Source organism: Artemia franciscana, chromosome 18, assembly GCF_032884065.1.
Source record: "Artemia franciscana chromosome 18, ASM3288406v1, whole genome shotgun sequence".
NCBI lineage: Eukaryota > Metazoa > Arthropoda > Branchiopoda > Anostraca > Artemiidae > Artemia > Artemia franciscana.
The window spans coordinates 5,571,056-5,595,255 of NC_088880.1; the positions used below are offsets into that span (position 1 = coordinate 5,571,056).

At 34.3% G+C, this 24,200-nt stretch overlaps 2 protein-coding genes across 3 annotated transcripts in view; one reads left to right on the forward strand and one right to left on the reverse strand.

The window, feature by feature from the left end:
• Window positions 1-2,209, forward strand: part of LOC136038529 (sonic hedgehog protein-like) — a 51,017-nt gene extending 48,808 nt beyond the window's left edge. For both annotated transcript variants that reach the window (XM_065721635.1, XM_065721636.1), the window contains exon 3: window positions 1,361-2,209. In XM_065721635.1, the coding sequence (XP_065577707.1) occupies window positions 1,361-2,151 (791 nt within the window). In that variant the 3' untranslated portion in view covers window positions 2,152-2,209. The remainder of the gene's footprint in view (window positions 1-1,360) is intronic.
• Window positions 2,210-6,247: 4,038 nt separating this feature from the next.
• The window catches only part of LOC136038530 (integrator complex subunit 4-like), a 95,319-nt gene continuing 77,366 nt past the window's right edge, over window positions 6,248-24,200 (reverse strand). Inside the window, exons 13-16 of the mRNA XM_065721637.1 lie at window positions 20,239-20,330; window positions 18,967-19,131; window positions 14,873-15,029; window positions 6,248-6,803 (exon numbers count right to left, since the gene is read on the reverse strand). Of these exons, the coding sequence (XP_065577709.1) occupies window positions 6,330-6,803; window positions 14,873-15,029; window positions 18,967-19,131; window positions 20,239-20,330 (888 nt within the window). The 3' untranslated portion in view covers window positions 6,248-6,329. The remainder of the gene's footprint in view (window positions 6,804-14,872; window positions 15,030-18,966; window positions 19,132-20,238; window positions 20,331-24,200) is intronic.

The following is a 24,200-nucleotide window of genomic DNA, read 5'->3' on the forward strand; positions in this document are numbered from 1 at the left end:
TACGACCTTCCTTGCTGATTTCTTTTTGTAGTTATGGCTTTGTGGGTAATTGTGTATTATAAACCAGTCAAGTGCTTCATTTAATTAAACCCTGTTTTTTGACGCTCAATCCTAATGAAATATCACAAAATATGTTGAAAATATAATAATTTTGAAACAAATTTGGGATATATATTTACACATTGGGGGGGGGGGGGTAAAGTATAGCGGGTCTCCACACAAAAGGTGTTAGGTTCAATTATTCTGCATATTATGAAGTAAGATTTTTTTTCTAATTTCAAACTATCCAAATACTTTACCTCACCCCCAGCTCTAGCGTGCAAATATATAGCTCAAATTATGCATTTCCCATCTATTCTGTCACTTGTCTTTGTCTTGTCTCACGCTAAGCTGAAAGAAACTACCAAAGAAACCTGTTTGTTCTCGAGTCTTAGGCAGCATAAACTTGAGTGACGTATAAGACACAAGTACCGTACCGTAAATTTATCCTTTGATGCTCTTTCCAAGTGGTGTTTTCTGCCATTTTGTGGGCGAAACATTAACGTTGGCCAGAAGAAGGCCCAAATGCTATTGAGTATGAAGCTGTTTTCTTTTTACATTCAAAAATTTATTTATAATCCTTTTTAAGTTAAGAAATTCAATACCAGAATGTCAATGGTGGTTCTACCCCAAAGTTGCCCCCTATTATAGATTCATCTGGGGATTTCAATTTTTTTTATTTTCACTGAAAAACACCTTCTTCGGCGTTTTCATTGGAAAAAAACAAAAAAAAGTAAGATTATAACCCCTCCCCCACCCCTAAATTTGAAGAATATATTTCCCTTTGCATAAATTTTCATGAATTATTGTGAACTTATTGTAGAATTAGTCGATTTTTGCAGATGTATTTTACCACCCACATTTTCTAGATAAATTGAGTAATAATCTGTTCATGAAAGAATTTCTGTTTTGCGGGCGATTCTTTATTCAATTTCAAGATGGGTGCATTGTCGATCTGAAAAATATTTTGATCTTTCTTGTTTAAATTTTTGCAGATTTGCACCTTTTTGCAGAATTATCGTCAATTTTCACAGGAATAGTTGCGTGGCAACACCCAAGGGCTTTTTTACCGGCGATTCTGTATTAAATTTCAAGATGGATTGATTGCTGAATTGCACAATCTTTCGATCTTCCATATTATATTTTTTACGATTATGGAGCGTGTTTTTCGAAGAATTATTGCTAAGGTTTATAGACGTGTGCTTAGCACCCGTATTTCACTCAGTAAAAATCTTTTCACTGAACGGTTGCATGATCCTTCGACTTAACAAATTTTCGAAAAATCCTAGGTCATTTTTTTAATTGTATATATTTTTTATAGAATCATCGTCTGCAGCAAGATCCGGGGGCTGTTTTACGGGCGATTCTTTAGTTACACTTCAAGACGGTGAACAAGTCAAAATGTCGGATGTAAGGATTGGTGACCGAGTACTAGCTGTTGACGAGGATGGCAACCTCATTTACAGCGAAGTTCTCTTATTTCTCGATCGAGACGTGACTGATAATCGTCAGTTTGTTAAGTTAACTACAGAAAGTGGTGAAACCGTTGAATTAACTGCCAGCCATTTGATATTCACGGTGCAAAGTAATGAATACGAAACCATGGCTAAACTGCTTGAAAACGAAAATATTGATAGCAGCATCGAAGAAAACGAGATAACTGAGCTCAGTGATAATGAAGGCGATCTTTTTGTATCCAAGTTGCAATTCCATACTCTGGTTGCAGAAACTTTTGCAAAAAACGTGGGAAAGGGTGACTATCTTTTAGTGAAAAATAAGGTAGGGAAATTAGTGCTTCAACTAGTGACTGAAGTTGCATTCAGTGTGCAGACTGGGGTATATGCTCCACTAACAAATACAGGAACAATTATTGTTAACAGCGTTGCGGCATCCTGCTACGCAGTAGTGGACAGTCACCTTATAGCTCACTGGGCCTTTTTCCCACTTAGGTGGTATAGTAACTTTAATGAAGCGTATAGTTATATTTTAAGTTATGCGAGACTAAAAGACAAAAATAGTAGGACTAAATTCCCTGAAGGCATCCATTGGTATGCCAAGCTGTTATATGATTTATCTCATTACATAGTACCCAGCCATATGACGAGTAATTAATTCAAATGTGTGCCATATTTTGTGAATTGTGATCCAATAGATAATTGTGGCCATTCAAGCGAGCTGATCTTGTTTTAGTTCTGTATATATATATATATATATATATATATATATATATATATATATATATATATATATATATATATATATATATATATATATATATATATATATATATATATATATATATATATATATTGTTTTTTTTTTCTGTGCATAAATATGAACAGCTTTAAATTGAGTACTTTATTTATGTATGTTATTGTGCATTTTACCTTGTTCGTATTTTGTATTCTTGCGTGCATACTATGAGGCTACGCCTTTTATGGAAGTCAAACAATATTTATTTTTTATGTTGCCATTTTTTATGATTTTTGTATATAAATATCATTTTTTAGTTTTATCTGGTGTAAAATCAGACATCAATCGTGATAAAAAAAACTATCCAAAACAGTATATTAAAGTACCAAGGACATGAAAAGTACTATCTCGACAAGGGTATTTGTTTAGCATTATGGACCCATCTTAGGTCGAAAATTACGGTTTTCAGGTTTGAGTAGTCATACCTGATAGCCGTGATTTTTAAGATTCATAATTTCATGACCATAAACTTTCTAATGTAGTACCACATTTTTGTCGCTACTGGCAAGTTCAATCGTGAAAAGAATCAGAAAAATAGTTAGTTAAATTTGACAAATTCTTTCGTCCAAAAAATTTAAGCATTGACAATTTGTTGGCTCATACAGACAACTAGAAAAGCTGTTGGGTGCCATCTTAAGCTGTTGGGTGCCATCAACTATAATTTATTTTTTGTTGGTTTTTACCCACGTTCCTTTTTTTTGAATTTAGCGCCAGTTACTGCAAAAACTGCATACCAGCATATGGAAGGCCTTTTTAGTTCAAATCCTTCTCCTGATTCTTTCCTGTTTGTTAGTATATATATATATATATATATATATATATATATATATATATATATATATATATATATATATATATATATATATATATATATATATATATATATATATATATATATATTTTACTTTAACTGTCCTAGGTACTTGAAGTGATCTACCGATAAAAAAAAAATAATAATATTATTTTTCCTCAATACATTCCAAGCGAAGTTAAACCGTTTTTTTCTTTTTTGTATTTTTTTTTCTACAGTTTGAGTGTGTAAGTATCAAGGTCTTATTGTGCAAAAATGTTGTTTAATTTTTATCCGACATAAATCGTGATCAAAGACTTTCTGAAATAAAATCTATCCAAATTTAGAACACTACTACCATTCAACAACCATCTCTGACAAGGCAGAAAGTCACAATCGAGGACCGAAATGGAGCACAGGACTCAGTGTTAAGACGTGGGCAACACGGCAAGAAAGGATAGCTATTATTATAATCCAACTGAAAGCCCGTTTTATTCCAAACAAAAGCCTTATTCCAGCTCATTCCTCACTTTCTACGTTTTATTAAGGATTGATATTAAATTTAGATGTAAAAACTACAATATAAAATGATCTGATATTTAAACCTACAAAATGTATTTAATTATTGAATGAAATTCAAATAAACAGTTTAGAAATTACTTAACGCGAAAAGGGTTATGCAAAAAAACAACTATGAAGGGCTAGAAAAGTTTTTTTTTTTTATGGAATGATTCATTTCTGCTGTGACCAAGTTGCTGGTGTAGCGAGCTCTTAGAATTCCTCAACAACTTTGGACAGAAAAAGAATCCTTCCATAACAGGAAAGGTATGCACATTTTTGTTGAACATCAAACAGAGCATCCCAGATTCAGATCCATAATGGCTTGTGGTTGCGCATTCGCTCCTGAAGTTGCACTTAAGTCTCCAATTGCCTTTGGCTCATAGAATTGATAGACTATTTCAATTACCCTTGTAGTAGTCAATCCAAAATAATTTTAGAAGTTCACCTCAAACAAATTGCAGAAGTTTTGATTTTAGTATCATTCGGACCGGAAACAATTGTCTAAAACATGTAAAAAATTGGTCAAAATCTGACAAGGTGAAATTGATTGTTTTTTGTCCTTTCTTCTAAAAGGACAACTTTTTAAAAACAATTTAAGTTGCACGTATAAAAAAGTCGGTAATAGGTAAATCTGGTACGTAGATCAGGAATATGCACTTTGTTCTTGTTCTGAACGTGCAAGTTCAGTTTCCTCCTCCCGTCCATAGATCAAGCGTCAAAAAAGGTGGGAGGATCCTCCCACGATGGTGTTCTGCGTCATCATACAATTAAACCCATTACTGGGAGAAGGTTTGTAACTAAGGGGAAGTGTGGACGCGCCGGTGAGCCCTGTTGAGTGTGCATTTGAGCAGCCTTCTTCCTCCTCCACCTGTATTTATGGCCCCAGACGAGGGTGCCCCAGTTTTTATTATGGACCCCCAGGGACAAGGCCCCCCTTGGTCCGTGCCTCATATGGAGGTACCCTACATATATCATGGGACGCTCCCCTATCGCCACCTGGGGACACGCTGAGTGGCCTGGAGGAGGCCCCTAAAGAGCAGTAGACTCATAAAGCTTTTTTGTACACCCCAAAATCACTACGAATCTTAAAATATTTATAACATTTATGGAACATGTATTTGTTACTGTATTATTTTTTCTTTTTGTATGGTCTTTCATCGTTTCCATGTATTATAAAACGTTTTCCCATTTTTTTAGAATTTCGATTTGCATGCAGAATATGACAAACAATTATCGATTGAATTTCGGGTCATTCACAAAATGATGAACCTCCGGACCACTCACAAGACTAACCTCAGAGAGAGCCCACTGAAAAGTCCACTCAAACCCGATGCAAACCCCCCCCCCCCTAGTCTTGCCCAAAAGTAAAAAAAAAAACTCAAATGAAGGCAACAAAGCCCTTTGTGTCCTCCAATTGCAAACGAAATGTCAAGCTCATCGTTGTCCAGTTGATTGGCCTCAATTCCCCACATACACAACGCATCCCCGACACAACACCCAAGTTAGGTATTCTCTCCCTAGACAACACCGCCGTTCAATGACGAACAAATAAACCCCCAAATGGGGACAAATCCATCCATTCAGATAGCGAAAAAACAGGTACAAAAGTCCCGACATTTCGACCACACATACAACGATCGTCATCAGCAGAACCACCAAAACAATATAACTGAAATCAACTTATGTACTCACAAAAAACAAACGACTCCTCGGGTCACTCACAAAATAATGAACTTCCGGACCACTCAGCCCACCAACCGACCACCAGAAGATATAACGAAAGACATTAACATACTTTTAAGATGGTCTGAAGGTTGAGACCTGCAGTTCAATGCATTTAATGTAAGGTTCTTCGTCTTGGCCAAAAACTGATCATATACCATTGGGAAAAGCCAACTTGGGGAAGTAACTAAATAATAAGATTTACGTGTATTATTAACAAAGAGCTTAAGTTCCACAGCCACGCATGGGCCCAAGCTGCAAAATCAAACCAGGCATTGGGTTCATCAAGAGAGCGTTCACAACCAGGAAGCCATGTATGGTAAGGAAATTCTACAAGGCACTAGTCCATATCCCCAATTTAAAATGAATGTTAAAGCACTTGAGAATGTCCAGCACTGAGTCATCAGGCTTGTGCCATACCTGCAAGAAAAAACTTGTGAACATTATCTCGGACCCCTAATACTTCCTATACTGTTACACAGAAGAAAAATGGGAGATGTCATCATGACGTTCAAGTTGCTTGAACACTCATGACTTAGTTCAGTTTTCTATTTGCCCCTCTACAACCCCACTAGGGGACATAGTAAGAAAGAACAGGTCCCCAGAAGCCAACAAGATGTGCATGAAAACTTCTTCATTGCTTGTTCCATGCCATTATGGAATAGTCCCCAAGATTCCGCTATTCAACCCAAAATTGCTGAATTATTCAAGAAGGGTGTTGACTGGGAATGGACAAATGTGGAATGAAAGCTAACTTGGGGTATTTTATTTTAAAATAAAGTTCATATGTTTGTCAAACTGTTTTTTGCAGTATAGCCAGATAAAACAAGTCTTTTCAACATATTTCATACATAGCAATATTCAAATAGTTTGCATTAAATCTTAGAAATTATAAAAGTTTTTAATATCGCTAAAATAAAGGTTAACAAAAAAGAATTTTGAACAAAATCATCACTTACAGTTCTTAAATACCCCTTCGGACACTTATAGGGTTTACTAATACCCTGACAATTTTTGAAATATCCAATATCATGCTATTTTCCTTAAAAATGGGTAGCCGACTATCAGAATTCTCACTCTCCCTCCCTCCAACATCTAAGACAAGCCCTATTTCAACATGCGAAGCACTTGTCCAAACTCTGTGTGATACTAGCGCTTTAGTTCTTAGCCTGACAGTTGGGGGTTGTTCATTGACGACAGGCAGAGGCATCTCTTCGAGACTCGTAATACTATCTAGTGGACGGAGATCTTTTCTGGGTGGGACAAAATAATGAACTTTGCCATCCGCATACCGAACTCTGATCCGCAGTAGGTCATAGTCAAACAGCCCTTTAATCTCGGCGTCGACTGTTATAGGCAACACAAAGCCGGCTGTGAATTTCAACGGCGTATCTGAACCACCCGTTGGCTCAAATATTTGTGCTTCCACTTGGAACACCTAGAACAAAATGTTCATTAATGGTTGATTTTGGGCAGAAAAGGGCATTATCTTTAGGGTCCTAATATTTCTCTTTTTAAAGATTTGCGAATAAAAAAAAAATTCAATTGGTAAAGTGCAAGAGAAAATAGAAAAACATAAGTTTAAACCAAATTTTCCGGAATAGTGGCTGTCATTTTTGCCAGGAAGAATTTTAGTACGATATTATGGCGGTAGCTTTTGCGGCTGAATTGCACGGTCAGCTTTTAATGTTAATCTTATTTTTCTCCTGAAATTACTTTTTATAAACTAGAGTAGAATATTTGCAAGACTTGTTGCAAAATTGATAAATTCTGGAAGACTTTTATACCTATACAAGGAGAACGTCTTTGATTTTTACTATGGAGGGGAGAGGAGGGGTATCCTTCCTTCAAATGACTGACTCGTCTACCAATACAAGGGGGAAAGCGCGAGTAATCCTAGATAATCAAGAGTCATAAAGTAAAGGTATAAATTAATAAAAACCGATGATAAAGATATGATCATAGCCAGCATGAATATTTCAATTCGATATAAAAATAGAAAAGAAATAGATAAATTATTTACATTTATTAAAACATTCAAAATTTTTTTAATATTTAAATATTAAAACGCAAGATTAATTTAACTTTTAAACTTCAAATTCAAACATTTATACATAAATGTATAATCTGGCTATTGTATATACTTAAATATGTAAACTTAAAAATTAATAAAGAAGAGATCATAAAGATACGGTCATAGTAAAACTACACCTTTACAGTTAAGAAAGCGCAACTCCAAAGTAATTCAAGTGATAGCCTACTCTCAGGAACAGATAAACAATAGGGATGCATCTGAGGAATCCCTTACTTAAGGTCCAATTTTTTTTCTGGGGCTGGATGTACACAAGTCAAGCCGCAGACCATTTTTCGTGGTCGGAAAAGATTTGTCATTAAAGGAATTTGACATCGTTGACAAATATCATGCGGCCAAGAATTACGGTACTGAAAGTTCTACAGCAAGGATTATTTAGCTTGGTAGGGTCGAAGAGTTGAGGAAGATTTAGTGTGTAATCTACAATATATATATATATATATATATATATATATATATATATATATATATATATATATATATATATATATATATATATATATATGTATATATATATATATATATATATATATATATATATATATATATATATATATATATATATATATATATATATATATATATGGCGTTCCGCGTCAACCTATCGTAAACTTCGTCGTCTAGACATTATAATTACTCTATTTACTTGCTCTACTTACTCTAGACATAATGAAATTACTTAAAATGTCTTTTGTAAATGGACTAATTACATTTGGTATTTTACATCATCCCGCAGTTTTTTCAAAGATGTTTGATTATTGGAGCAAGTCCAATTTCTAGTGCTGTGGTGGCGCAGTGGATTTGACCTTAGCTTGGTAATACGGGACCCAGAGATCGAATCACGCTGCAGGAATGCACTGCAGGGCCGACACAGGGACCTTAGTAGTCAAGAAGCGTCGTTAATTCTTAAATAATAATAATAAAAGTCCAATTTCTAACACCGATTGTCTACTAAGCTTCCAACTTTTGCTTTTCTCTTTTAAGGTTTTTGAATTGTTGTAATCCCTTGTTAATATTACATAAAAAAACTAGTTTTTTAAGTGAAAGTAAGGAGCGACATTACAACTTAAAACGAACAGAAATTACTCCGTATATGAAATGGGTTGTCCCCTCCGCAATCCCTTGCTCTTTACGCTAAAGTTTTTAATTGTTTTAAAAAGCAGAATTGTGGCAAAGAGTCAAACTTTAGCGTAAAGAGCGAGGGATTGCGGAGGGGACAACCCATTTCATATACGGAGTAATTTCTGTTCGTTTTAAGTTTTAATGTCGCTCATTACTTTCAGTTAAAAAAACTAGTTTTTTTATGTAATTTCTGAACGTTTTTGAATTAAGCCGTGTTTGATTTTGGCTCTCCACCCATAAATTATTAAAATGAAATTTGCATATTAATTCCTTTTTTGGCTAAATGGCTTTCTCTTAGTTTTGATCAGACGATTTTGAGAAATATGGGGTGGGGAAAGCCTAGTTGCCCTGCAATTTTTCGGTTACATAAAAGGGCAACCATAAATTTTAATTTTTAACGAATGTTTTTATTAGTAAAAAATATACGTGACTTAAGAATTAGCTTACTTAACAAACTTTTATATTCTTAAATTTCTATTACGTATATGGTTTGTACCCTCGTTAATACCTCGCTCTTTACACTAAATCGTAAGTTTTGTCCCAATTCTTTAAGAATGACCCCTTAATCCGAAAGGCCATAGAATAAATAGTTGAAATTACTAAAAATACTATAGCATAAAGAGCGAGGTATTTATCTCCTCCTAAATACCTCGCTCTTTATGCTAAAATATTTTTAGAACCCCTCATATGCGTAATAATCTCTGTTCATTTTAAGTTTCAATGCTACTCCTTACTTTCAATTGAAAAAACTTTTCCATGTTTATTTTTTCATTTTTTTTTATAGTAATTTTAGAAAATCATGCGCCCTTTTCATTGAACTTCTGTTCCCCCATGGCATATTTCTCCAAAGAAAGATCCTCCCACATAGCTCTCTCCCCTCAACCGCACCCCCAAAACCAAAAAAAAATCCCCTGAAAACGCTGTACACTTCCCAATAACCATTATTATATGTAAACACTGGCCGAAGTTTGTAACTTGCAGCCCCTCCCCCAGGGACTGTGGGGGAGTAAGTCATTCCCAAAGACATAGTTATTATCGTTTTTGACTATGCGGAACAAAATGGCTATCTCAAAATTTTGATCCGTTGACTTTGGAGAAAAATGAGCGTGGGAGGGGGCCTAGGTGCCCTCCAATTTTTTTGGTCACTTAAAAAGGGCACTAGAACTTTTCATTTCCGTTAGAATGAGCCCTCTTGCGACATTCTAGGACCCCTTGGTCGATGCGATGACCCCTGGGAAAATAAAACAAAAAAAAACAAACAAAAAAACAAACAAATAAACACGCACCCATGATTTGTCTTCTGGCAAAAAATGCGAAATTCCACATTTTTGTAGATAGGAGCTTGAAACTTCTACAGTAGGGTTCTCTGATACGCTGAATCTGATGGTGTGATCGTTGAGATTCTATGACTTTTAGGGGTTGTTTTCCCTTATTTTTTAAAATAAGGCAAATTTTCTCAGGCTCGTAACTTTTGATGGGTAAGACTAAACTTGATCAAACTTATATATTTAAAATCAGCATTAAAATGCGATCCTTTTGATGTAGCTATTGATATCAAAACTCCATTTTTTAGAGTTTTGTTTGCTATTGAGCCGGGTCGCTCCTTACTACAGTTCGTTACCACGAACTGTTTGATATATACAAATATTTTTGCAATTACCAGATTTTTTGCTCTTTAAGCAATTTAATGTCTTTTCATACTGGTGTCTTATCATAAAAATTTGATTATACAAGCAAGTCCGATTTCTAACCACGATTTGTACTAAGCTTCAAAATTTTGTTTTTTTAAGGTTTTTTCAATTGTTGCAATCCCTTGTCAAAATATATACAAATATTTTCGCAATTACTAGTTTTTTGCTCTTGAAGCAATTTGATGTAAACTTCTTCATGCATGAAAATCTTCAATTTTTTCATATAAATATGACAACGTCATTGCAATACTGATGTATATGAAAATGATGTCACTCACATAATTTTTTTTTCTAAGATTAAGGCTCTTAACGAATTTTCTTAAACTTTTGACCTATCTACATATTTTTTAAGGCCAGAATATCCTTGGATGCCAATTTTCCCGAAAAAATATGGAGCTGTTTTCGTGAAAAAGTAAATAAATACGTACACAATTATTGCTCACTTATAAAGATAGTATATATATAGTTAAATACATATAAAATTAAAAATATATGGTACATAATTTGTGAAGAAGATTTTTAGGTACTTGTTTGGGCTATTAAACGGTAAAAATCACTTTCCGTGCGAATGTATTCAGGAAATTAGTAAAGCCATAGATGGATTTAAGTTTCAGAAACCAGCTGAAATTTCAAATTCTGAAAATACCTAGAAAACTTCATTCACTTAGGTAAACTATTCACGTTTATAAGCGAATGTTTGCTTTATATCCGCCAAGAAGCAGTAAAAAAAAGAAGAAAAGATTCTACCCTCTGCCTAAGATCCGATTGAAAGAAGAGTAAATATATCTAGGCTACGTTTTGGGACAAAATTTTCCAATGGGGTGGAAAGGGGTCACGGGAAAACATTTAAAAGAATTAGGAGGAAGGAACACAACATGACAGTGAGAAAGGAATAAGGCTCTGAGTAGTGTAGGGGGAGAGAAAGTGCACCCTTTTGTATTGGCATTTGACGTACCGTCCCCATAATGATTATTTTGCAGTAGAAGTAGGGGTCGTATTATCAGTTCTTTTATTATTTACCTTATCTTCCAGTTATATTGTTGTTTTTTTGTTATATTAATTAAAATTTTCCACAATTAAACAAGTCCATTCAAAACAGAATAACAAAAAGTCCATAAGACCATCATAGTCGACGTATGAAACCATCACATTCCTCATTAGAAAACTATACAAAAATAGAAAAAAATATGGAGATTGAAGCTCCATAAGAAAAATGTAGAGATTGAGGCTCCAATCAAGCATGAAAGCCTTTCAAGGAACAGTCCGTTAATTTACTTTCATAATTTATCAATTACTCATCCAGTAATTTCGGTTTTGTTGCTGGTGTATTGACTTTTCCATAACGTATGATACGTTCTACGGCATAGTGTGAAAGTGCCATTAACCCGTTCTGTTTCAAATGGTTAGCTTTAAATTTTGATCCCTAGTAACGTGAGGGTACAAAAGCAGGGAAAAAGACGTAGGAAGGGTAGTTGGCTACGCCCTGTGGGTTTCAGCTCTGAAAAAGTGCGCAATAACTCTTATTTTTCAACTAAGTGAGCCGTCCTCTCACTTTCTAAGATATCTTGTTTGACATAATGAGGACAGGAAAACTGAAAACCCAGAATTACGTGGCTCCGAACACACAGCGTAGATAGGGGCGATCGCCACTATAATGTTTGATTCCACAATATAGAAAAACAAATTAAATACAATAACAATACACTTAATAAGAACAAAAAGGAGGCAACAAAAAGAGGTTGGTTTGAGGCCGGAGAATAAAGGAATAATAATAATCAAACACTTTATGGTAACAAACTGTAGTAAGGAGCGACCCGGCTCAATAGTAACCGAAACTCTAAAAAACTGAATTTTGATACCAATAGATACATCAGAAAAATCTGATTTTAATGCTTATTTTAAATATATAAGTATCATCAAGTCTAGTCTTACCCATAAGAAGTTACGAGCCTGTGAAAATTTGCCTGATTTTCGAAAATGGGCGAAATAAAAGTTACGAGCCCCCAAAAGTCATAGAATCTTAGTGAAATTCAGATTATCATAGAACCCTATTATAGAGGTTTCATGCTCCTATTAGCAAAAATGTGCAGTTTTGTGTTTTTTGCCAGAAGAAAGATCACGGGTGCGTGTTTATTTGGTTTTTTTTTTATCTTTTTTTTTCTTTTTCCCAGGGATGATCGTATCGACCCAGTGGTCCTAGAATATCGCAAGAGGACTCATTATAACGGAAATTAAAAGTTCTAGTTCCCTTTTTGATTGACCAAAACATTGGAGGGCAACTAGGCCCCCTCCCATGCTAATTTTTTCCAAAGTCACCGGATCAAACTTTTGAGATAGCCATTTAGTTCAGAATAGTCGAAAAATCTAATAACTATGTCATTGAGGACGACTTAATCCCCCAGAGTTCTCGGGGGAAAGGCTGCAAGTCATGAACTTTGCCCATTGTTTACATTTAGTATTGATTATTGGGAAGTATACATACGTTTTCAGGTGGGATTTTTCTGGTGGTAGGGAGGTCAGGGGAGGGGATTACATGGGAAGATCTCTCTATGGAGAAATTTATCATGGGGAAGAGAATTTCCATGAAGAGGGCGCTGGATTTTCCGGCATTATTTAAAGAAAAATAGAAAAATTATTTTAAAAAAACAAGTATTTTCAACTGAAAGTAAGGAATAACATTAAAATTTAAAATTAACAGAAATTATTACGTATATGAGGGTGTTCATCACTCCTCAATACCTCACTCTTTACACTAAAGTATCTTAAGTAATTTGAAAAGAGCCTTTGTGATTCAGGGGTCATTCTTAGAGAATTGGAATGAAATTCGAGCTTTAGTGTAAAGAGCGAGGTATTGACGGAGGGGGGGGGGGTGGAGATGGACCCCCTCATATACATAACCAAATATACGAATACAGATGTTCGTTACACAGGTTAATTCGCAAGTTACATATATTTATTACTAATAAAAACGTTAGTAAATAAAATTAAACTTCTAGTAGCCTTTTTAAGTAGCCAAAAAAATTTCAGGGCAACTAGGCCCTCTCCCCCACACCTTTTTTCTCAAAATCGTCTCATCAAAACTTTGAGAAAGCCATTTAGCCAAAAAACAAAATTAATATGCAAATTTAATTTTAATTATTCAAGTACGACGAGCCAAAATCAAAACCTGCATTAATTCAAAAACGTTCACAAATTAAATTTAAAAAAAATTGTTTTTTTTTAACTGAAAGTAAGAGGTGACATTAAAACTTAAAACGAATAGAAATTATTCCGTATATGAAAGGGGCTGTCCCCTCCCAAACGCCCTGCTCTTTACGCTAAAGTTTGACTCTTTGTCACAGTTTTACTTTTTAAATCAATAAAAATGAGGGGGGCGTTGAGGAGGGCACAGCCCTTTTCATTTACTGAATAATTTCTGTTCGTTTTAATGTCGCTCCTTACTTTCAGCTAAAAAAACTAGTTTTTATTTTATTTAATAATAATAAAAGGATGATGTGTAAAAAGTCAATACTAAAAAAGGCTACGAAGAAGGCAAATGAATTTAACAATCCCTCTCCGAGTGCTTTCCAAGACAACTTAAACAGCATAGTTTAAATTCTAGTCTCGGATAAAATCTTGAAAAACTGCCAAATCAAACCAAACCTAGGTTAGAGTACTTAAACCACTCCATTGCTGAAGCCTAATAATTATTTTTTATGACGCATTTTTATTCAAAATTATCATAGAGGCATAAAACATCAAAATTGACAACCGCTACGATGCTGGAAAATAAATCTAACAATCCCTGTCCAAGTGCTTACCTAGACAACTTAGACACCATATTCAAAACTTTAATTTTCGAATGAAATCTCGAAAAACTGCTTAATTCAGACCAACTTTGCCTTCATGGCTGAAACCCAATAATACTAGTCGTCTTCGAATAGCAACAGGCTAAAAAAAAACAATGGATACAGGCGGTACTTATAAGGCCCCCTCCAGAGCTAGCTAGCAATCCCCTCAAAGAGTTAGCAAAAGCAGTCTTGTTCACAAGCCATGGTTATATACCACTGTAGATCTTGCCACTGTAGCCACTGTAGATCTACGTGTTCACATGCCACTGTAGATCTACGCCTTTTTAATTCACTTTGGGGATTAGTACACTATGGACAATTAGAACAAGTAATTTTTTTTAACTCGACAGATTCACAGGGAGTTTTGCTAGAAATTATATCGGCAATCCCTAAATGCAGGTTTGTATAACTGTTGCGACTTTTCTCCCTTTTTTACTAAACATGTTCGTATATTTGCAGGGAAGAGGGTAAAATCTGTACTTGTAACTTTAAGATACGTATTTTGTAACTGTTGCAACTTCTTTCCTTCTTTACATGACTGATTCATATAAGTGTAGAATGCAGCACAGAGGGAGAGAGGGGGAGGAAGGTAGGATCCCTCAATCCACCATTGAAATATGACGAACATTAGTAGGGGAGGAGGCGCTCTGCCTTTTTTAAATCCTATTTTTAAGCTAGAAAAATATCCTGATATTTTACGACTGATCAGTATTTTCATTTCAAACTTCTAGCTCTGTTCCCTTTATGAGGGATGTACATTGGTGAAACATACCTGATTGGGTATCCACAGTTGCAGGGGTCGTTGCATTCTCAGCAAAGGAATAAGAATTCTTACAACAGCTCCCGGACGAGGTGATGACAGGTGTTTTAACTCTTCTACCAACAAGTCCACAAACTCTTTGCGCGGCAAAGACTCATCCTTCTCAACTCTAACAAAGTTAAAAAAAAAAAAATCAGAAAATTACGCATAATTAAGACTGTAAAACAAATCTGGATTTCCGTTCGCAGTTTAGATACAGGAGGGGGGGGGGGTACATATGTACATCAATAGGGGGACAACAGAGGAATCCCTCTAAAATCCAAAAATTTATCTCGACTTGAAATCGCCATATCTGATTTTCAGGTCTATAATGAGCTAAAAAAAAAAAAAAAAAACAGAAATTTATACATAATTAAGATTATAATAAGGCAAAAGATTCTCATCGACTCTAAAAGTCTAAAGTCCCATCCCAACTCTAACAAAAGTAAAATAAAAATAAAATTACACACAACCAATTTCTTGAAGGTTACTTATCCCTTTTCTTATAGCTTAATGTAAAAAGTTCTGGATTTAAATACACAATTTAGCATAGTTTGCATCAATTTTAACATGCAACGTGCATCGTAGCGTGCATAGCAATTATGTGCATAACAAAAAACATGATGATTGGGAAAAAATACTGTTAAATAGATGACAAGTTTGAAAAAAATTGAACTGAAGTAAAGGGAGTTCATAAAAAAGGAACAGAGATCTACTCCGACCACAAAACCAATTTCACATTCTCAATAAAACTACGGCGTGTAATACGCACACACACAAAGAAAGTTTTAGAAGCAGTTTCTTCAATCTTCTATGTAAACTTTACATTCTCAGATGCACAGACACTACAACCTCATCTTCTTCAGTGGGGTAGCATGGGTGTCCCTCAAGGTGGATTCAAAAAGTATTGAATAAAAAAAAAGAAGTTTTTTTTCAAATGAAAGTAGGGAGCAATTTAAGCTCGAAACGAACATAGATTATTTCGCATATGGGAGGGGTTGCCCCCTCCTCAATAGCTTGCTCTTTACATTAAAGTTTTTTTTAGAACTTTAAAAAAAGCTTGTTATTCTAATTAAACGGCCCTTGTGTGCAGGAGTCATTCTTAAATAATTGGGACAAAAAGTCAAACTTTATCATAAAGAACAAAACATTGAAGGGGGGCAACCCCCTCATATACCGAATAATTTCTGTTCGTTTTGAGTTTTAATGTTGCTCCTTACTTTCAGTAGTTATTTTTTTATTTAATTTCTGGTCGTTTTTCAAATAATACAGTTAAATCGGGCTCACCCTTCATAAAAAGTTCCCTCCATTCACGTAAAACTCCTCCGTGGAAATTACCTCCATGTAAAATACATCACCTCCCACAAATTCACATCGAGCAATTTCCCTGTAAAAATCCCTCTGAACCACTCCATCCTAGCTGAAAATCCCCCCCACCATAAAATTTCTTGCGGACGACTGAGCCTGAAGAATTCTCCTTAGCACACTTTAATTTCTAATCGACCTTAAAAATACTTTTATTTCTAATCGTTTTTCCGTTCATTCCAGAAATCTCCCCTTCCATAGAAATTTCCCCCGGAAATCCAAAAACGCTGAAAAATAGCCTCCGGATAATTCGCCTGGAACATTTTCACATGAAAAATTGTGTTGGCAAAGAGAAAGTAAGACAAATAAAAAGAATTCTCTATAGGAATTCTGTCTAATCCCCAGTATAAAATTTCTCCTGGAAAGTCCACCCCCCAAAAATTCTCCTTTTCCAGGGATAATTCTCCCTAGGGAAACCCACCCTTTCTGTATACTTCACGATAACAAGTACTATCCGTAAACAGAAGGGCAAATTTCATAACTTACAGGCCTTGCCCTAAGGGCTGCGTGGGGTCATGTTACCCTTAGAGACATAGTTATTGGATGTTTCAACTATGCTGAACAAAATGAATATCTCAAAATTTTGATCAGACAACTTCGAGAAAAATGGGGCGTGATAGGGGGGAAGGCTAGTTGCCCCTCCAATCTTTTTGGTGCCCCGAAAAAAGCACTAAGACTCTTAGTTTCCGTTCGAATGCACCCTCTCCCGATCTTCTAGGACCACTATTTCGATATGATTACCCCTGGAAAAAAATATACACGCATCCGTAATCTTTCTTCTGGCAAAAAAAAAAAAAAAATGCAAAATTCCAAATTGTTCTATTAAGGAGCTTGAAACTTCTGCAGTAGGGTTATCTGATACGCTGAATGTAATTTTCATTAAGATTCCTTGACTGTTAGGGGATGCTTCCCCTTTTTGCTAGAACATCCAGAAAATTTGCTCAGGCTCGTAACTTTTGATGGGTAACACCGAACATGATGAATCTTATATATTTGGAATCAACATAATAAGTTGATGCTCGTGATGTACCTAATGATATCAAAATTTTGTTTTTTAGAGTTTGTTTACTATTGAGCCGAATCACTCCTTATTTACACCGCTAACTCCGCTAACACTCAAAATAATTTTTGGTGCATAAAAAGAAAGATATCCCTAACGATTAATTACGCATGAATTGAGAAAATAATAATATAACGTCAATGAAACGAATAAGAATTTCAATAGGCATAAGTCCTTTATTAGACAGTTTTTCCCTGTCTAATGAAGGACTTATCCCTATTGAATCTTTCTTTCGTTTCTTCAAAGAAAGGCAGTGTGATGTGTTAAAAGAAATTAATAACGTTAATAGAACTTTACTGAAAAAAAAAAAATACAGACTACTGATAACTTATGGGTACATAAATAAATGACCAAGAATAGCCCAATGAATAGCACACACCCACGACGTTCTGTGGCAACCTTAAAATTGATTATTTATTCGTTCAAAAATAGATGGAAGGACACACATTTTATTAAAATTCATACCCCAATGACAGTGTTTAATAATTATAAAATACAGAATAGTACATAATTAAAACCTAAGAAGTCTCCTACCAACAGTAATCTGAATCCAAATTATTAAAAAGTGAAACATTATCAAAATTAATTAAGCGAAAATAAAAAAAGTAAAATAAAATATTTATTCCATCGATACTGTTTGACTGATACCTTTGAAAAGCACTGTTTTGACGACCAATATCGGGGAGCAGCAATCCTATTAACGTTACTGATTTTTTTTTTTCGAATATCACTTGCCTTCAAATAACTTGTAAATTAGCTTTTCGAGCTCTAAAAGAGTTGAACTCGTTTACAGTTTTTTGAAAATATATCCCATTAGTTATTTTTGTATGGCTAGTAGAGCCAAAGTTAACCTAAGGTCGACTTTTATAATAATAATCATTGAGAAACACCCAACCTACCTTACCAATTCCATAAAAAAAAAAACTGTAACATAATGAAAATAGTGTGAACACAGCTTCTGAGAGCCTATGAAAATAGTGTGAACACAGCTTCTGAGAGCCAATGAAAACAGTGGGAACACAGCTTCTAAAAGCCGATGAAAATAGTGGGAACACAGGTTCTGAAAGCCTGAGAGCCTATGAAAATAGCGAGAACACAGCTCTCCTGCAGCATAAGGGCTAGGTTAAAGAGCAGAGATCTGAGGGGAAAGACCCCTCCCCCTGTATATAAGAAAACGTACACTCATTTTAAGTTTATAATTAACTTTTCACTTCCATTTTTAGCACGTTTTTATCCTTATTATCAGGGCTCAAATCCTGGAAGAACTAACAGCACCATAGTAGTTAATAGTTGACGCCAAGGAGGAAGGAGGAAGTTGATAAAAGGAGAAAGAGGGCAAGATTTAGGAACTAAAAATATTGATATTTCATTTCAAATTTAGCTTTATCACTGAAACAAGACCAAATTTATTTGTGAAGAGGCATAAGGGCCTGCAAAATAAAGGGGGGGGGCTTTCCTCATATTCCCTATGTATATAGCAGTTTTTAGTTGAAGCTATAGGATAGGGCATGTTCAATCCACACTTCTAATATTTCAACAAAAATATCGGCAAATTGTTTTTTCAGAGGCTGGAAATATCCTCGTTTTTTCTTCTTCAGAATTTTCTTCATTTTTTTATGAAATAAGGTGAGGAGCACCTTACCTTGCAATTCTCATAGCTTCATTTAAGTAGTATTCTGTTGACTTCAAGCCGGAAAGATCACTTCCTTTGACAAGAGATGCTAACATTATTCCCAAACATTTCAACCTCAAGGATTCAACAATTTTCATTTCAACTGGAGAAATGCCAGTAAAACAGTACTTCAATCTAAAAAAAAACAGGTGATTGCAGCGGCCTAATTTCGTCAAAATCCTGAGGGGGGGGGGGCAAAGTTGGAGCCAATTTTTCAAATCAAGTGAAAATAACAGTAAAAACGGAAAAATAAGCCATATAGAGACATAACGGCAAAGATATAATAGCAATAATAATTTATTTACGCCCTCTTTACATAAAAAAGATGTACATAAAGGAGTATGAAAAGAAAACTGAAAAATATAAAAATTACACTTCGAATGAAAACCAGTAGATCATAGCTGTTTTTTTGCACATAACTCAAAAAACCACTCACAAAACATGACCTATAAATAATAACATAACTCATAAGCATAACTCATAAAATAGCACCCATAAACATAGCGCATAAATATCTATTTTATTACAGAAATAACGACAAAATTGTTTTTCCATTAAATGAGACGATTAAGGGGGCGGCCCACAACAAATTACACCCCTGGGTGACTCTATGGGAGATCTAAATACAATTGACAAAAGAACATGGTGAAACGTTATTTTAATAACGCTTATGTGAAATAATATTATGAATATATGTGAAATATAGAATGGAGAGATGAAAATTGTTGTTTGAAATAACGTTTCATATAACGTTGCGTGAATTCGTTTGACAAAAACTCTAGCCTCAACTGGTGACTGGTGAAATTCTAACTTCAATTTTGATAAAGATGCTGTAAAAATATATATATATATATATGAACAAGATATAACATAAACTTTATTTTCTTATAATAGGCGAAACGGTATTGATATTGCTTCTAAAAAAAAAAAAAAAAAAAAAAAAAATCTCGTCAATGATGAAGTCAATATTTGAGCCTTTGCCAAAAACAGACGACATCCGTTATTCCTAGTGTTTCGTAAGGAATTAATAGAACTTTGAAAGAAAAAGAGATAAATTCGAGACAAAGCAAAGAAAAAGAGAGACAACGAAAGTGAAGTTTTTACGATTGTAACACTATTTACATGATAAAAAAGGGATAAGAGTACATAAATTTTCTATTTCTCTCTTCCCTTGAATATTTTACTATTTGCCTTTGTGGTTGAGAAGGTAATAAAAAACTATCTGTATTGGAGAAAGTTTACCTTAGAGTCAATGAATTGATATTATCAACCTGAGATGGAACTTCGTTTTGATCTGTAATACTTTCACTGAGCCAACGTCTCCCCTCTACAATCTGTAAAATAAATTATAAATAAATTATAATAACAAACATTTTTTATTTTTAAATTTTAACGATTTATTTTATTTATTTAAATGGAACCTTCGAATTTATTACCGATAGTCCATATATAAACAATAAGTGATAAGCTAATGTACATAAATGAGGAACTTTTAAATGAATTTCCGATCGTTAATACCACTACCACTACTAACAACTCACCGCAGCACCAAGCTGCCTGATGCCAACACAGCTACGCACACTCCTCCTCCATCCCAATATATTTAAAACCTCCCTTTTTACACCTTCCCAGGAAGTTCTCATTTACCTTAGATCTTTCTTTATTACATCCTCCCACCCCAACCGCGACATACTTAGTGAATAACAAAAAAAGGATTTATATATTTAATCAAATATTTTTCTGCTTACTTGAATGCTAAATCTTCAATGCACAACCGTTTTAAATTTGAATTAATTTTATTTAATTTAAATTTCTTTATATAACAAATATATACTCAAATCCCAACAAGCTTAAAAACGGATTAACAAATATTTGGTTCCGGAACGAATTATTAAGTAAATATTTACTTAATTCACTTCTCTTATCTGTTTGCCACTTATAGCAATTAATTCAATAGCCAAGATAAAATTTTATAAGTAATAATAAAGAATGTCGAAAGGATTTTTTCGAACAACATAATCCAATTATATTGTTGAAATATAATTACAGAAATTGAGATTCAATTCATAGAACAGAATTCAATAGATAGAAAAGAATTCAATTCATTGTCGAATTCTCTATAAGAACGGTAGACATAAAAAACATAATAGACTACATTGTCTCTCCATTTATACATTTAAAAGAAAATATATTAAAAACAAGTAGAATTACTACTAAGACAGTGAAGAAAAAAACAACTTAAAAAAAAATTAATGATAAAACGATTTCGAATATTTTTGCTTCAGGTCCGGAAGCCTTTATCGACAGAAAAAGATGGATTAAAAAGACTAGCCTGAACAACACATATAAATAAAAACAAAAAGGAAAAAAAAACAAGAAAAAACAAAAGAAAAGAAAACCCACATTTAAAGAAAGTAACATTAAACAAAATGTCTTCCTCATTGGATTCGTTTTTTGCCCATTAATAAAGGCTTTTGGCTATTGAACCAAAATATTCACACATACGGTTATTATTGTATTGATTTTTTAAACTATATTATTAAATTTTGTCACCGATTTCGAGAATAGTGTGAAAAAAAACATTATTTAGAAAGTCTTTTTGGTATATATTTCAGTCGTGAGGCAAAAAGTGCAGCTAGTAGACATCAAAGCATAGAAGTTACTATTTATGCCGTCTGGAATGCGACACATACCCACAAATCAGGAAATGTTTGGTGTTCCTTGTGGTGAAGGAACGGAACTATTATTTTTTTCCTAATTGGAAAATCCTTTGGTATAGTCCACAATTCACATTATAATCTGAAGTATTTAGTAAATAGTTTAATTTAATAAAAAGATAATACACTAATACTCTTTCTCAGTTTGAACCAAGATCATTTGACGGTATAAACACAAATAAGGTCAGTACACATGCTATGTCAATCGCCAGTGACAGAATTCCTGCCCTATCTAATTTTTGAATCGCCTTTCATTTGTTCCGAATAGGCTTCTGTTTCAACGTTTTGTCTGTCTCCTTCGAGTTTACTTCAAAAGAGTAATGTTTTTTTTTTTATTTGCTGAGCACTAAGAACGGCTTGGCGGAAGCCCTTGCCAGAATAACTGCTTTATCTTTTTCTCTTTCATCTTTCTATCTTTTTATCTTTCAACTTTTTCACTGGCAAAAAATACAATATGTTTCTTAATTATTTCTAAGTTTTTTTTGGTGTTTTTATCAAACGGAGTGTTTAGTTGTGACAAAGTTGCTAAATAACATTTTTTTGTTTCATACGCAACAATATTGTTGTCTTGTTGTTGTTGTGCATGAAACAAAAAAACATGTTGCGTTTCATACACAACAAGTTACACTGATAATTTTAGCAAAAGTACTTGAATCTGGAAAAGAACTTTCATCCATTGCATGCTTTTAATTTTTCAAAATAAGTACATTGGCGAATTCGGGGGCCGGGGAAACCTCGGCCCCTCCTCAATCTTTACATCCACCCCGAAATAAATACGCTTCACTTTAACCTTAACAGAATGTAATGCCGATTTCCTTAGAACGCACAGATACGTCATGACATAGAATTGTATTTTTATTTAGCAAATTTATTTTGAAAAACGAATGAGAACCCCCTCACCACATTTCTCCTTCAGGTGCTCCAAGGATTTAACCCTTAACTGGCTCTGCACCGAATAACAGCAAAAACGAATCGTTTATTTTACTCCTCTGTGTCATATTTTGTTATGATGTATTTATATGTTATACTGTTATATTTTTTTTAAGAGGATTCGATACCTTAAACATCATTTTGTGAGCCTCAACCTCGGCTGACTGTCTTAAGGCAAAAAGTCCATTAGCGAATTCTACCAGAAGAATACTTATCATTGAAACCTATTGAGAATTTATAATTTAATTATAAAATTTGATTGAAAAGATAATTAAATTCTGTCGGCAAAGTTTTCAATCAAAGCGGGTTGCACCACAGATAATTCGAAGAGCTCTGAAATTGATCAAATGACATTTTTTTTAGATAATTTTCTACTAGCAGTTATACTAGAACGTTTTTAGGGACAAGAATACCCTTTCCTGAATTTTGAAAAGAAAATTCTACTCCATTTGATCAAAAAAACATAATTTACACTTTCTAATGATATAAGTTCCTCCAAAACTAAACATATGGATTTAGAGCACAAAACAAGAGAAGTTACAAGGTTTTTCTAAGATTTCAGAGAAAATAGATGTCGGCTTTTAGTTCTCTGCCATTTATTCGGGTTGCTTATCCAAGCTTTACAATTAATGGCTAGACTGCCCCACCAATTCTGAACAGTTTTACCACATAAACTAAAAAGTTTATAATGGACGATTTAGCCTGACTCGTATCCGTTTAATGAAATAGTTATGGTAGCACTCAAAACTGAATTCTAAATCAAGCTACTTTTACTATCACAAAATGGTCACTTGTAAGCTACACAAACAAAATATGGCACAACTTTCAATTCCCTTGTCAAATACACTTAAGAAATATGGCACAAAGGATTTTGCGAATCTGTTCGTACAGCACTTGACTGGTTCTAGTTTCTTGTAATGCCTAGTATGTCTGCTGATTGATGCGGATGGTGGAAGTGTGGATCGGTGCTTCTCGTTTGTTAATAGTGATTTCCCAAATTTCATTATTAGCTCATGTCTTCGGTTGAATAAGGTGGGCAAATTCAAGAGCTCAAGGGCACTTTCATAGTTGCTGAAACTGGGTCCGAACGTTATCGTAGTAGCGCGTTTTTCAACATATTCTAGTTCAGCTGCCATGTAAGCTGTGTTCTGAGTTTGGGGACCCCAAACGGAACAGCAACACTCGAGAATACGCCTAGTAGGTCGTGTACACCATCAGGAGCTGACGATCAGAAAAAGCCTAGCCTGCACATACTTGTTAAATATTTGATTGAGTAGTGACCTTCGTGCACAATATTGTCTACATGTAGCTTAAACGAGTAGTCACTTGTAAGTGTTACGCCTAGGATTGTTGCAGAGGAAACAATGGGAAACGGAACATCTGGGATTGTGATATCTCGCTTGAGTGGATTAAATCGTGAAACTTTTGATTTCTGTTCATTCACTTGTAGACTATACGACTTACACTGGTCGATGAAGTTTGTGAAGAAAGTCAGGTCAGACTGCTGCTTTACTACTGCATTTTCGACTATATATCTGAGAAGTGCAGACAAGTCAT